The sequence below is a fragment of the Dendropsophus ebraccatus genome, chromosome 2 (assembly GCF_027789765.1).
Source record: "Dendropsophus ebraccatus isolate aDenEbr1 chromosome 2, aDenEbr1.pat, whole genome shotgun sequence".
NCBI classification, from domain to species: domain Eukaryota; kingdom Metazoa; phylum Chordata; class Amphibia; order Anura; family Hylidae; genus Dendropsophus; species Dendropsophus ebraccatus.
In genome coordinates this window covers 171,679,025-171,693,189 of record NC_091455.1, presented here as the reverse complement: position 1 = coordinate 171,693,189, position 14,165 = coordinate 171,679,025, and the positions used below count along the sequence as shown (strand labels likewise).

At 40.2% G+C, this 14,165-nt stretch overlaps 1 protein-coding gene and 1 long non-coding RNA gene across 6 annotated transcripts in view; one reads left to right on the top strand and one right to left on the bottom strand.

Moving 5' to 3' along the window:
• Positions 1-14,165, bottom strand: part of LOC138783700 (uncharacterized) — a 106,559-nt gene that overhangs the window by 9,960 nt on the left and 82,434 nt on the right. Inside the window, exon 3 of the long non-coding RNA XR_011361735.1 lies at positions 7,786-7,882. This is a non-coding gene — a long non-coding RNA (uncharacterized lncRNA). The remainder of the gene's footprint in view (positions 1-7,785; positions 7,883-14,165) is intronic.
• The window catches only part of CHN2 (chimerin 2), a 286,428-nt gene that overhangs the window by 226,965 nt on the left and 45,298 nt on the right, over positions 1-14,165 (top strand). For all 5 annotated transcript variants that reach the window (XM_069958724.1, XM_069958727.1, XM_069958725.1 and 2 more), the window contains one exon: positions 2,200-2,277. In XM_069958724.1, coding sequence (XP_069814825.1) covers positions 2,200-2,277 — 78 coding nt within the window. The remainder of the gene's footprint in view (positions 1-2,199; positions 2,278-14,165) is intronic.

Sequence of the window (14,165 nt, the reverse complement as noted above, 5' to 3'; positions counted from 1 at the left end):
TGAATTATTTATCTATGCATTATGAACATACAACCAAAAATTCAATACAATACATTCAACCATTTTGGCCAGTTATCTGAGCAGATTCTGTGAGACCACCAATACAGATGTGAAACTAGCCTACCATAAAAACTATGCATAAAAATTATGCAATTTGCTTAGCAAACCTTACTATATTAATAGATGTCACTGTAATAATCTGTTTTAATCTGGGATCCTGTATTAAAATATCATATACCATAACCAGTTTGTATAAGATCTTACACAGAGTTCACACAGGTTGTTTTTATTGCATTGATCAGGTGCAGTTTTTATCATATATATTAAAATGTCCTAAAGTTATATGGCACTGCTGGAGCTGCTGTAACAATTCTCTCTCTCTCTCTCTCTCTCTCTCTCTCTCTCTCTCTCTCTCTCTAAAAGAGTGTGTGTGCATTACATGGTTGATCCATTATTTTACCGCATAGCTCGTAACATAATGTGTTCTGCACCATCCTGTTTGGTTTCTGTCCACTGAGGGGGGTGTCTATAATGCGATCATATCTCCTATGGACAGAATAGATTATAGAAATCTGATCAGTGAAGAAAAAGGGTGAACTCTTTGAATGGGGTGGTGGACTTGTACATGCTCTGTGCTCCAAAGTCTAGGGATATTTCCTTTGTTAATGATTTTGTTTACATAACACTAACTTATCCCACAGAGAATTACATAACTCAAATGGGTCTGAAGATAACCGAGCTACTAGATATAGTTCTGTAAAGTCTGAACAGAACAGAGTACACTTGACCACTGGTCCATTCAGACGGGGGCACTTAGGACCCCTGTTCTTATGATTTTAGGGGTCTCAGTAGCCAAAACCCCACAATCAGTCACTAAGAAGAAGAATGCGAGACCCAAAATTGCATGTAGACATTGTACATTGCAGGTAAGTTTTGGCTGTACTGAGCAGCGCAGTCCACCACACCATTCAGTACAATTCAGATAATAATATCCCACATAAAAAGACACCCTGGTGTGAACCTAGCCTGAAGTGTTCTGCATGCTTTTTTATGTGCATGAGAAATAATAAGGAAACAAGTTCAAAAACTTGTGTGAACATAAGGTATAACCATTCCAAACTAGAAGACTGTAAGTTTAGTTCTCCTCATGCTAGACATTTATGCTTTATATACAGGATATGTAATAGAAGAGGCATCTAGGTTGGATATACTGTATAACATCTATAGACACATGTACAATAATTAGCTACATCTTCTCTATTACTCATCCTCAGCTTGGATAGATAGATAAAGCACATAGGATACTTAAAGCTAGCCGTGTTTCCTATATATATATGTGATGCCTATGTCATGAAAGGGTTATAAAGATGCCATCTATTTTTTATAAGGAAACCCAGAAGGCTATTAAGAGAGTATGGGAGCCATAGATTAAAAATGTCGTGCCAGAGAGTCCTCTGCTAATCCCCCGCAGGATTTACACTCACACAGGATATGAAAAGGGAGAGATTTTATCATTTCCAGATTAATCCATCAGCAGGATTTAGCATGGTTTAATCTATTGCTCTCCAGACTTCCAGGGCTTTTTTGGGCATGGTCCAGCCTCTTGCTGGATGGAGGAGCAGTGTGCATCCGAGTGATGTGCTCATTGTAAAGAAGTGATGCTCTTTACTGAAAAGAGTTGTGCAAGTGGCTCGTAAATCTTCCTCCCTCCCATGCTCTGTTATTTTGTGGTTGGATGCTGTTGCTGAGGAGGGTCTTTTGTCTGTGTTCAGTCTGAGGGCTGCAGTTGTCTCAGGCACACGCCTGTCTTGAGAACTAAAACAAAGCGGTCAACTAGTTATTGAAATGCAGAAGCTCCTTCCATCCCACAAGACAGCCCATTCAAGTCACATGTCGGAGGTCTCTGCAGAATGGGCTGCAGCTGCTTCCAATCTGCTGTGTAGCATCAGAAGCAGCTGGACCAACCTAGTGCCTGTAAGCCTACAAGGCTCCGAGGAGGAAACTCAAAGGATCTGGGATTCGGACACTATGCTGTCTGAGGAGCTATGGTTGGAGAGTGAGAAGAACTATGCGGCTGTTGTCCATAAGTCCAAAAAGGGCAGGAAGCACCAGGAGCTCCTGGCACTGGCACTGGGGGTGAAAGTGGGGGGCAGAAGTGCATTACTGTGGCAGCCTCTGAAACTCTTTGCCTATTCGCAGATCACCTCACTGGTCAGAAGAGCGGCCCTGACGCAAAATGACAACCATTGCAACTATGAGAAAGCGCACAACTTCAAGGTAAGAGACCCTCCATTCATTTTCTTACACTACATCGCCTCGCACAGATTAGACGTCTCTGGGCCGCAGCTTCTTGGAGGAGGCTCAGAAGTAGTAAATGAACATTTCCATGTAAGAACACAGTTTTGCTTCTTTACAGCTATTTAAACAGGCTCAGGCGTAAGGCGAATCATCGTCTTTGTCTGGAATTCCTTGTTTAACCACACTGGCCAACTTTCTTCCATGCTAATGCATCTGACAGGAAGAAGGTATTGGCAGCCAGCGAGACAACCACATTATATTAACCCCTACGCTGCATTGGCAACATAGAAAGCAGAAGAGATAATGGCTGAGCTATGATTGAAATAATGTGAGAAAGTACATTTCATGCCTTTCTAACCTATATCTATGTTCTACATATGCATGTAGCAGAGCTGATGTCACTTGGCAAAGTTCCATATGATGTTGCACTATGTTACCTATAGTATTACATGGGAGTACAGGTAACGTGCTAGTTATGATCCTTAAACGGTATAAAATTATGATGTACAAGTTTATAGATACTAATAGTAAAGAAGCAGAATGCATATGCCATCATAGCAGGGATTTCAGGATTTCTTGCTATATATGGTTAGAAATGGAAACGTTATTATCGGTGGAACTTGTGCGTCTTAATAGTTACAGTGATTCTTCACTCTTCCAATTTCCAGCTGTTCAGATAAAGTCTTTGCAGGACATGTCCTATTCAGGTATCCTTATATCATTGTGGAAAATAGAGTGGTGGTACATCTGCATCACTATACCTTCTATTAGATATATCCTAGGAAGATGTGATCATCTATCACACAACGGATGTGGTAATAGTGGAAAGCCCCAAAAAGTATTGCACAAAAGGTTTACAGACCAGTTTCCTATGACAGCTCATTGGTTTTGGTTATTGATATTTGTGTGTTATTCTATGTGGGTATTCCTGTGACTAACACTGATGGCCGATTATTGGGGCTAAAATGAAGGAGCGGTAGTGTCTGGCTTCTCTTTGACGTAGTACAATTCCTGATCAAGTGCTTTGTCTTGTATTACAAGCTAACACCGTCCAAGTAAATAGGACTGTGCTGCACATCATTGTGTCTGGAGTAATGCTGTGTCAGCAAAAGGGGCTACAGAGTTATTTTAGGCATTGGAAGGGGTCCCAGAATATTCTCCCCCAACGACCATACATTATGAGCATATCCTATGGATGTGTCATTACCATATTCATCAGTTCATTGTTTCTGGCAAACAAACTATGTCCCTTTGCCTATAGGAGTGTTGTATAGAAGTTTATTCTGGTGTACTAGTTATACCTAATCTGTAAGTACAGGAGCCCCTAGGTGTTAACTGTACTACGATAATATCACGCCATAAGTCCATAAGTAACTTTCCAGTTTCCTCTGAATAGATAGATAGACAGACAGACTGGAGATAAATATTAGACAGATAGACTGGAGATAGATAGATAGATAGATAGATAGATAGATAGATAGATAGATAGATAGATAGATAGAAAGATAGATAGATATTAGACAGATAGATAGACTGGAGATAGATAGATAGATAGATAGACTGGAGATAGATAGATATTAGACAGCTAGATAGACTGGATAGATAGAGAGAGAGATAGATAGATAGATAGATAGATATTAGATAGGATAGATAGATATTAGATAGATAGATATTAGATAGGATAGATAGATATTAGATAGATAGATAGATAGACGATAGATAGATAGATAGATAGATAGATAGATAGATAGATAGACTAGATAGATAGATAGATAGACTAGATAGATAGATAGATATTAGATAGATAGATAGATAGATATTAGATAGATAGATAGATAGATAGATAGATAGATAGATAGACTGGAGATAGATAGATAGATAGATAGATAGATAGATAGATAGATAGATAGATATTAGACAGATAGACTGGATAGATAGATAGATAGATAGATAGATAGATAGATAATAGATAGGATAGATAGATAGATAGATATTAGACAGATAGATAGATAGATAGATATTAGACAGATAGATAGATAGATATTAGACAGATAGATAGATAGATATTAGACAGATAGATAGATATGATATAAATACATAGATATGAAATAGATATAAAGATAGATAGATATTTGTTTTAAACATTTTAAACATCCCATATAGGGTGGTTTGTGCAGTTGTGCTGTATATACCAGTACTGTTTAGGCAGTGGCAGAATTCCATTATACACGTTATTAAACCTCAGCTGACAGATGGGACGTGCAATGGTTCCGCATGACCCTCTTTATATTGAACACAAAGACGGACAAATTGATGACATTGTTTTCCTCCCCCATCTGGGAGCAGCGATCCCCTCTGAGTAATTCCTGGACCGTTATACACATCTGTTTCCATCTCTGCTGACGTCTTCCCACTGTTTCTCTATTACATATGACTCAAATGGAATGGGCTAAACAAGAAATGATGAATGTGCAAAAATGTAAGAGTTATTAAAGAGCACTTCTTATTACAGCAGATAATGGTTCTGTCACGAAGAACACCTTAGTGGTTATAGGAAATAGCTTTTTACTTTATTGAGTGATCATGGTACCTTCTTACATAATCAATGCAGAACAACTGTACTTGCATCAGCTGCAATGCACAAAGTGGGCTTGCTTGGCTCTAGTAAATAATGTTTTGCAGTCCTCTATAGATAAAGAGATGTCTAAAAAGCAGCGTGTTCCAGATCCAAACTGTCTAGTATCCAAGGGAGATGTTCTTGGACAAGAAAAGAAGTTTCTCGATTGCTTTATGGTGTATACATGCTGCTTTATATTTCTTTTCATGTCAATGTGATCACGGCCAGATGTGGGGAGATTTTCTGATACTGGCATGCCATTTAAGAAAAGTAGAAGCAAAAAAACTTAAACATAAAAAACCTAATGTAACATTTTAGCAAAGTGGAACAGGGGCTTTATAAATATGGCCTCCAATGTTGGGGTATGGGTCATCAATAAATTTAGTCCTGAGAACCCATTATTGATTTAGGTTTTAGGTTTAGGTCGAGATCCTGTATCCAATTCCTGATAGAATCTGGGATATTTAAAAAAAAAAAAATCCACATCAGATTTGAGTAATGGCAAGTCTGTGTAGTGTGAACAAGGCCTTATTTATGGTAGCTATGTATGTAGTCAGTTCCTATACGATTTCATTGTTTTGTCTTGTATCGGTAGTCGATTTTTTTAAGTGAAGAGGCCAATCCAGATAAAAATGGATAGTACTTTAATATACTCTTTGAAGCTCATAAATATATATGCAAAAACTATGTCTGCCTGGCTCACTTTTAGGCTATGTTCACACATTTTTTCATATTTATACGCCCGTTGTTACCGACTGCAACAACGGCCGTAGTAAATACGCGAAAATACGCTGGCCAGGTGACTATGGGATCCCGGCTGGAGCGTATACACATAATATACACTCCGGCCGGGATCCCTAGCGGCGGCGCAAACAACTGACATGTCAGTGAATAGCGGCGCCTCAGAAAACCATGTCAGTGCACACTATGGAGCGAGCGGCTACAGCCAAAGCTTCATAGTGTGCAGTTGAGAGTTCTGATGCGGATGCATGGATGCGCACTACAGTACCGACCGGGATGATCTTTTCAGAGACCAGCCACTCAGTGACTGGGCCGGGTCACGGAATGGCCGGTCTCTTACGCCATGTAAACATGGCCTTATCCAATATAAAAAGAAAAAAATGGAGTCTGTCAATATAGTTAGGGAGCCAGATAACTATGAGCAAAATGAAATCCTAACAGCCTTCTTTATCACTGACAACAAAGTTTTACTCTGAAACGTTGCAACATTTTAGAGAAAAACATGCCTCAAAACTGAGCTGTGGCACTGGGGAAGTATCTGGGAGGTGGGTCCTTGGCTTTACCATCCTGCTCTGTTTGAATGATAGGTCTCTCCCTATATACAAACATGGGGAGACCAATTAATCAGGTCAAGATAGACAGGAGGAGCTTCCTCCCAGACACATCTCAGCTTTACACTATGTTCTTGCATGAAATGCTGCAGCTTTTAGGAAGCTGTCCCTGGTTTGGCTGCATAAATGTACTGACAGATTTCCTTTAAAGGATAGTGGGCACAGACTGTAACTCTCAAGCCTCTGTATGTCCTGTATCACTGTTGTATATTCCAGATACAGCTTGTAAGTATAAAGCCATTTATTCCAGCTTGCACATAACCCTAAGGAAGCCCTGCGGTGTACAGTGAGTACAGTAAGAGTCAGTAAACTAAGACTATGGTTGGTTTCACGTGAGAGGCCACATTTATGTGTCTATATTATGATGCCAACCCTTTTACAGTGGTCTGAATCCAGGCTTAGGCCTTATTGACATGTTTCATAAGTCTATAAATTTAGGGCCCATTGATTTCCATTGGGTTGTTCACACTATTCGTAGTTTTACTGATCCGCAATCCGTTCTACCGAAAAAAAAAGAAAAATTAGGAAGTCTTAGTGCGGACCGTAATTGTGGAACAATTAGCCAATAGAAGTCTATGGGATTCACATTTTTTGCAGATGTTACATATGTAACGTCCACAAAAAGTGTGGATCATCTAAATTTAGGCCGGGTTCACACAGGGTGGCCCAGCCGGTGTCAGTAAAGATCATCCCATACTGCAGTAGCGGTTGGATGAACTTCATTTATCTTGAATAGTAAATTCACACAATGGAAAGTGCAGCCGGAGCCACACTTTCCATTGTGTAAACTGACACTAGTTTTGTGTGGCCGCTATTCAATAAATAGTGACCGCACAAAACTGACAAGTCAGTTTTCCATGCGGCCGCTTGCAATCCCATTCATTTTCAATGCAAAGTAAACTTTGAATTAATCATGGCCGTTGTTGCAAATTGCAACAACAGCCGTGATTAATTAAAAATTACATTGTGTGAAAATAACCTTGCAGATCCGCAAAAAAAATATAGATTGCAGATGTCCTGGGGCGACAATTGCGGACATAATATACGATCCTGAAAAATCTCTGAACATGTAAATAAGACTTTAAGCACATGCAGCAAAAAGACCTACAAATCTATATAAAAAACAACTAATTGTTATATACACATAGTATACTCTCTAGCCATGATTCCATTTGGCCGCTCAAAAAACTGACATGTCAGTTTTCTGTGGCCGCTATTCATTGAATAGCGCCCACACAAGACATGTCACTTCACACAATATAGCGTGTGGCCGGTGTGTTCAGTAGTGAATTCAGATGCGGGCACACACCGATGCGCCCGCATCCCAATTCATCAGAAATTAAGATCATCCGGCCGGTACTGCACTACCAGCCGGGATGATCTCCAGTAACACCGACCGTTCTTTGACCTGACCGGGTCACTGACCGGCCGGTGTTATACATAGTGTGAACCTGGCCTCAGACTATATTGCGTTAAATGATGAAGAGCTATATGGACAGTTACATAATCAGAGCTTACTTTCTCGAATCCCACTGTATGTGTTTGTTCCATGTGATATATTGCAGCCTTCTGTTGAGGGATGCCAAGGTAGTTCTCCAAATTCCCAGTCCTGGTCCTGGAATTATGAGCACAGTATACTTTTAGGTCCTCTATAGTTATTAATGATGGTATATGTAACAATTTAGTTTTTTGTTGTATTCGTATGATGTTGTGCGAAACACCACACAGCAACACATAAAGTACTCCCAGCTCTGTAGTATGACGCCCTATGGACAGATTGTGCATCTTTTGTGCAGAGTATTGAAACTGCAGTCAAAATATTGCAGATGGTAATTTTGTCTAATAATGCAAATTGTTCTAAAAGTGAAAGGGGTTTAAAGTAATAAATAATAGACATTGCTGCCATAGACGTCTAGAGTTTGGTGTTTTTGTCCCTGTGCTGGGGAGCACAGTGATGTCTCAGATGTCTTATCTATTGTACAAGCCAAGAAATAATGCGCTGAGATTGACTTTCTCTTAGGAAGCTTTCAGTATATGTCTGAATAGCCATTCATGTATTATAAGGGAAACATTTGTCCAAATGGCTCTTGTTACAGTTTACTGAAAATAAACATCCCCAGACTGAAGGCAATGCAGCCCTTACATTCCAGACAGTGCAGATGGCCAAGAGCGGAGAAAATCGGATATGTGGGATAGGGGAAAGAACCACCCAAACAAGCGTCTTCTTGGATCCCAATTTATTATGTATCCTTGGCTGTTTCCAGTAGAGCCAAGTACAGAAATTTCCTTCAATCACATTATATGTTATCTTGCCCTGGCCAGAAGTTTGACCACAGATCTTTGCCACATATTATCATGGTGCTCTATAACATAAATAGGGTCTCTTTTGATGGCTTATCTGGTTTAGACAAAGCTTTCTCAGGGTTTTGTCATAGGAAGATCTCATTACTACTGGTCCCCGTGATCCGCTGTTATCTGCGAGGGAACTTCTTGAGTACAAAGCATTAGACATTAGCTCATTGAAATCATAGACATCTATTGATTTCCATCAATGCATTGCACCACTTACTCTTTATCACTTATACACGGTCTGTCAGACCCATACACGTCTGTGATAGACCTTTTAATCACCCACAAAGCCTATACATATAGATATGAATACTAAATGTCAATATACTATAAGTCACAGATTATAGCAGTCGAGCAGACTTTATGTGTTCCTTATGTGATAGAGCAAACCATTGTGCTCCAATAACCATACAAGTTCCCCCATGATAACGAGTTTCCATTCTCTCAGAGAAAACAATGACCCCACCGTTGACATTGTCTACAATGGTTCTAATAAGCATCACCCATAGGTTTTTGTCACTGACGCACTGTGGCTCTATAGGTGTTCCCAGGACATGGCAGCTCCAGGGCCTAGACAGAATAACTTCATAATCCACCCTGTATATTGCTTCTGCCAAATGTTACACCATGCAGGTAAAAGTTGTACTCCAGCAGAAAACTCTACGCACAGTATGTAAGATTTCTTTGGCATGGGAGATAAACCATAGCCAATATTTCATATGTTTTTTTTTGCCTGGAGAAGTTCAGAGTATTGTTCAGATGGAAGAAAGAGTGGAGTGGATGGTAGTTCATGAGGCTGACCATTACATAGTGGCATTGTTCCTTATCTAGTATTAGAGTACAAAGACTCCAAGCAAAAATTTCATTATGAAACAGGAAGATGACGTTAACAGCCTTCTATTTAGTTTTAGTCTAGCATTTCGCTGTAACTCAAAAGTGACCCGAAATATTCTCAAAGTTTATGTTGCTACTTTATCAACATCAGCACTGGATATAAATGAGGTTTTTGTGTATGAAGGGATGGAGGGGTAGAATGGGGGCCGGGGTGGCCTAGGTGGATTGGTGAACTGGGGGTGGTGGTCCCATCCCCAGTGCACCAAACTGCCTCATTGGCATAGGGATCAAACTAAAATCTACAGGAAAATGGCGCAGAGGATGAAGGTAAGAAATTTACCTCCATTCTTAGCGCTCTGTACGCAGTAGGGATATATTAGCAGGGTAGAGGTGTCTAACCTACTGATAGTTTCCCTTTAAAGGGAAACTTTTACACCTGGGCCCTACCTAAGGTGCTGTAGCTGGCAGTCCCCTAGTGATCATGTTGCCTTTTAGTAATTTGTTAGTGGAATGGATTATGCACATTATCTGGGGTCTTCTACTGTAATGAAGAGTCAATGAGGAGTTGTGGTTCAGTGTGTGTGCCACACTCTAGCACACCTCACCACCACTTCCTCCTCACTCTCCTTCATGAACAATCAATGCTGCTCCGCCTCCTGCTCTCTCAGATGTCAGTCGGTATCTGCCAACAGAAGAAAGATCTGCAATCAGATATAGTTGAAGCCCCTGGACTGGGTTTAAACTGTGGTCTAGGGTTAAATCCCCTAGAGTCTAGAGACCAGAACCAGTTTGTTTTCTTTGGTTCCATTCCCTGGATGGAAATGAAATATAGTTAATTTTTTTTCTCATTATTGTTTCTTTTTTTTAAAGTGCAAAAAATTCCCAATCGGGGTCAGATTCATTTTTGAATAAGTTTTTTTTTAATACAATGATGATAAAAAATAAAAAATATATAGTTTTTTTTTATCATTGCAATAAAAAAACTAAACTAATTTGGCCCTGATTGGGAATTCTGTGCACAATGATACACTAATGAGAATAAAGAAAGATAAACAGCTATAGTTTATTTCCATCAGGGGAATCGAACCAAAGAAAATAAACTGGTTCTGGTCACTAGACGGATGATTTATCCCAAGACCACAGCTATATTTGATTGCAGATCAGTCCTCTATTGGCAGATACTCACTGACAGCCTGAGTGAGTAGTGAGGCTGGGCAGCATTGATTATTCATGAAGGAGAGGGAGGAGTGGTGAGGAGTGCTAGAGTGAAGCACAAAGGCAGAGCCACAATTCCTCATTGAATTTACTTTACAGTAGCAGGCACGGGATTGCACATAATACGCTCCATGGACAAATTACCAAAAAACAACATAGAGGACTGCCAACTACAGCACACTGTCAGCACCTCAGGTAGGGCTCAGGTGCGGACAGATTCCCTTTAAACACTGACATGTGGACTAAAATCTGACCCCTTACTTTACAGTCACTTTACATTTTTCAGAATGGGGGTGACTTTAAGATGGCAGGACTATCTTATGACAAGAAGTATTTTTGACCATCCTCACTTTTTTAAAGAGTTTTTAAGAGGTATTAACAAGCCACATGTACAGGATGTTAAAAAACACATAAAATACCACATTAGACAAAGGTCAGGAGACTCCTGTAGTTTAACAGAGAAGCAGATTGACAGCATCTGTGCCCAACTCATGGTTTTGGTACCCGTACAAGTGTCCATTTTTTTTTCCATCTGTCTTCCAGATGGTTCACTGAAACGGCCAAAGTCAGGTTGGCTTCATTGCTATGGCCCTAGGCACACAAACATACTTACACTCAGCAGCCATAATGGGCCAGTAGTTTTATTTACATATTGTGGCTCACGTTAGCACTCTAATGCTGGACTGGTCTATCTGTGGATCCATGACGGACTTGGCTTCATTGCTGATCTTGCTACTAATCTCTGTTAGCCTCTGTCTTTACCTCTTCACCTACTAGTAAATGAATGCCATCTTCTTCAACCTACCTAACAATAATTCTACCTGTCTGTCCTGACCCTTCTGGTCTAGCTTAAGCACATAGACTATTCAGGAATCTCTGACTGAAGAATCCTGCCTGGCAAAGCCCATATCAATGATGTCTGGCCATGAACCAAACCCAACGGCAACCTAATAGGCCAGTTCACTACATACCACGTACCATGAAACTCAAACTATAAATGGGTATGAATCTTTTAGTTCACAAGTAGGGTAGAGGTTAAATTATATATACTGTATAGATGGATACAGGCAACCTAACCTATGGCTTTAATTCAGATTTTTATATCTATAAACAATGATGCCTCATCAACAAAAAACTTCAATGTTTCCATGAGTTTATAGGTTCCCATGTGGCTACTTCTTGAGGCTTCAACAGAATGATCTCAACAGCAGATCCGTAATTATTGGTTGCTCTCTATGACTACAACACAGAGGACAACCAGTGTTTAACCAAGTTGTGGTTTCGGAATATACGTGTACAGTATTTTAGGGTTCTGGACAAAAAGTCTAAACTAGTAATTAAAGCTGAAAAGTTTTAAAATTATTTGATTATTTCCAGCATTATTCCTATTAGCCCTTTTCATGGACTATATGATAAAAATACCGGGAACTAAACACCTAAGCATACACAAGAAATAGTTGTGGACTGAATGGTCATCTTTCCATCCTGAATGTTCAACAGAGTGTTTTCCAAAATGGAGTTGGTGACAGCAGATTATCCCCCTAAGAACACTAGGATCAGGCATTAAAGGGGTTGTCCAGCGCTACAAAAACATGGCCATTTTTCACCCTCTCTTGTCTCCAGATTGGGTGGGGTTTCAAACTCAGTTCCATTGAAGTAAATGAAGCTTAATTGCAAACCACACCTGAACTGGAGACAAGAGAGGGGGGAAAAGTGGCCATGTTTTTGTAGTGCTGGATAACCCCTTTAAAAAATCAACATGCCCAATTCTTCTCTCCCCCAGGCCACCATAGTTTGATGGTTGGCTGATCCCACTGAGACTGGTGGATTTGACAGACACATTTCTAATATTTATAGCCAGCTTTAGGAGCAAAGGGCTGGCACAGCAAATGACGCATGTGCAAGAGCATATGATCCAGTCGATCTTAAAAATCTAAGATAGCGCACCTCAGCACTGTGTCTGTGCCTGTACATCCCATACTAAAGTTAGTCAAACCTGCCACCACTGGTGGGTTCAGCCGACTCAGTTATGTGTTTTTTTGTTTTTTTTTAGTTCAAACATTTTATTGAGTTTTCACATAATATAACATTGGTATAGAAGAAAAGTATCAGTAGCAGTATAAGTTTACGAATATAAATAGCTAATAAAACAAGGCAGACAACAATAACTAAACCTTACTCCACTTATACATAGAATATAGATAGTAGATATATGGTGCTATTTATCATAGGAATATAGAGTACAAATTAAAGCCTACAAGAATGGATCCAGGGTGTCAGCAGCCGACATCTTATAATACCAGGTGTCTCTGTTTCGGTTTCCATTGACAAGTCTTCTCCTCCTTTTCTGAAGAAATGGTCGTCTGTGCTGACTTCAGACGATTTAGAAACTAAACTACTTAAAAGTATTAATTCTGTCCGTACAGCAACTCCCAGTGTAAAACTAAGAGAACTTCACTTCCGAATCCTCCATAAAGCAGTATACGCCTTTGACCGTTGCTTTACTTACTCTCTAGAAAACTATCTGAAAAAATGTCCCAAATGTGATGAGCCACAGGCGGACCTCTTCCACTGTTTGTGGCTTTGTAAATCAGTACAATCCTATTGGCTCCTAGTGAAATCCTTTATATGTGACATGTGGTCGCTCACAATTCCTCTAGATCCAATCACTTATATATTCCATGGTGACACTGGACCTGTGGATGATCCCATGTCGCACCATCCTATCCCCCCGGGGTACATCTCACCTTATTACTAGCCCTTCAGTGTTTATTAAACCATTGGCTACAGCCTTGCCTACCGACTATTTCAGAACTGACCTCTATTCTAAAAGAAACCTTACACTGGGAGATGCTGGACACTGTACGCAATAAGGAGGCCTTTACAGCTTCCTTCTTTAAGAAGTGGAAACTATTCCTACTACACGGCTACTCACAGGTGAAAAGACGTCCTGTCATGTCTCACTTTACCTCAACCACCCAGTTATGTGTTTTGGAGACCTTTTGATCCTCCACCATCAGGTGAAAGGTCGGGCGTGATGGATTTTCAACACCTAACTATATTGTTCAGAGTTCAGAGGGATAAACTGCATCAGAATTGTCTGGCTGCAATTTACCCCTTCCCAAAGGGAACACATAAACAGGGGTCATTCACACGTCCATAGAATTCTGTCTGTACACGGACAGGGTTCTATGGACTGGACTAACGCAAGCTTTTAAACTGTTTAGGAGCATAATTAATCATGATGCTGGGAGCTCCCAGGTCCAGACCATAGAACAGCGTCTGTGTACGGACGGAATTCTACTGACGTGTGCATTAGCCATTATTGAGCCACTTTTAGGACCGAATCCTTCCATCTATCTGTTTGAATGGGAGGGCTTGCTTGCCTCTGCTCTCCGCGCCTCTCTGCTCAAAGAATTGCCATATGAATGGGCCCCTACAGACCATTAATAATTGTGTGCTTGCAATTCATTATGGGCCGATTTATTGGTAGTCATGTT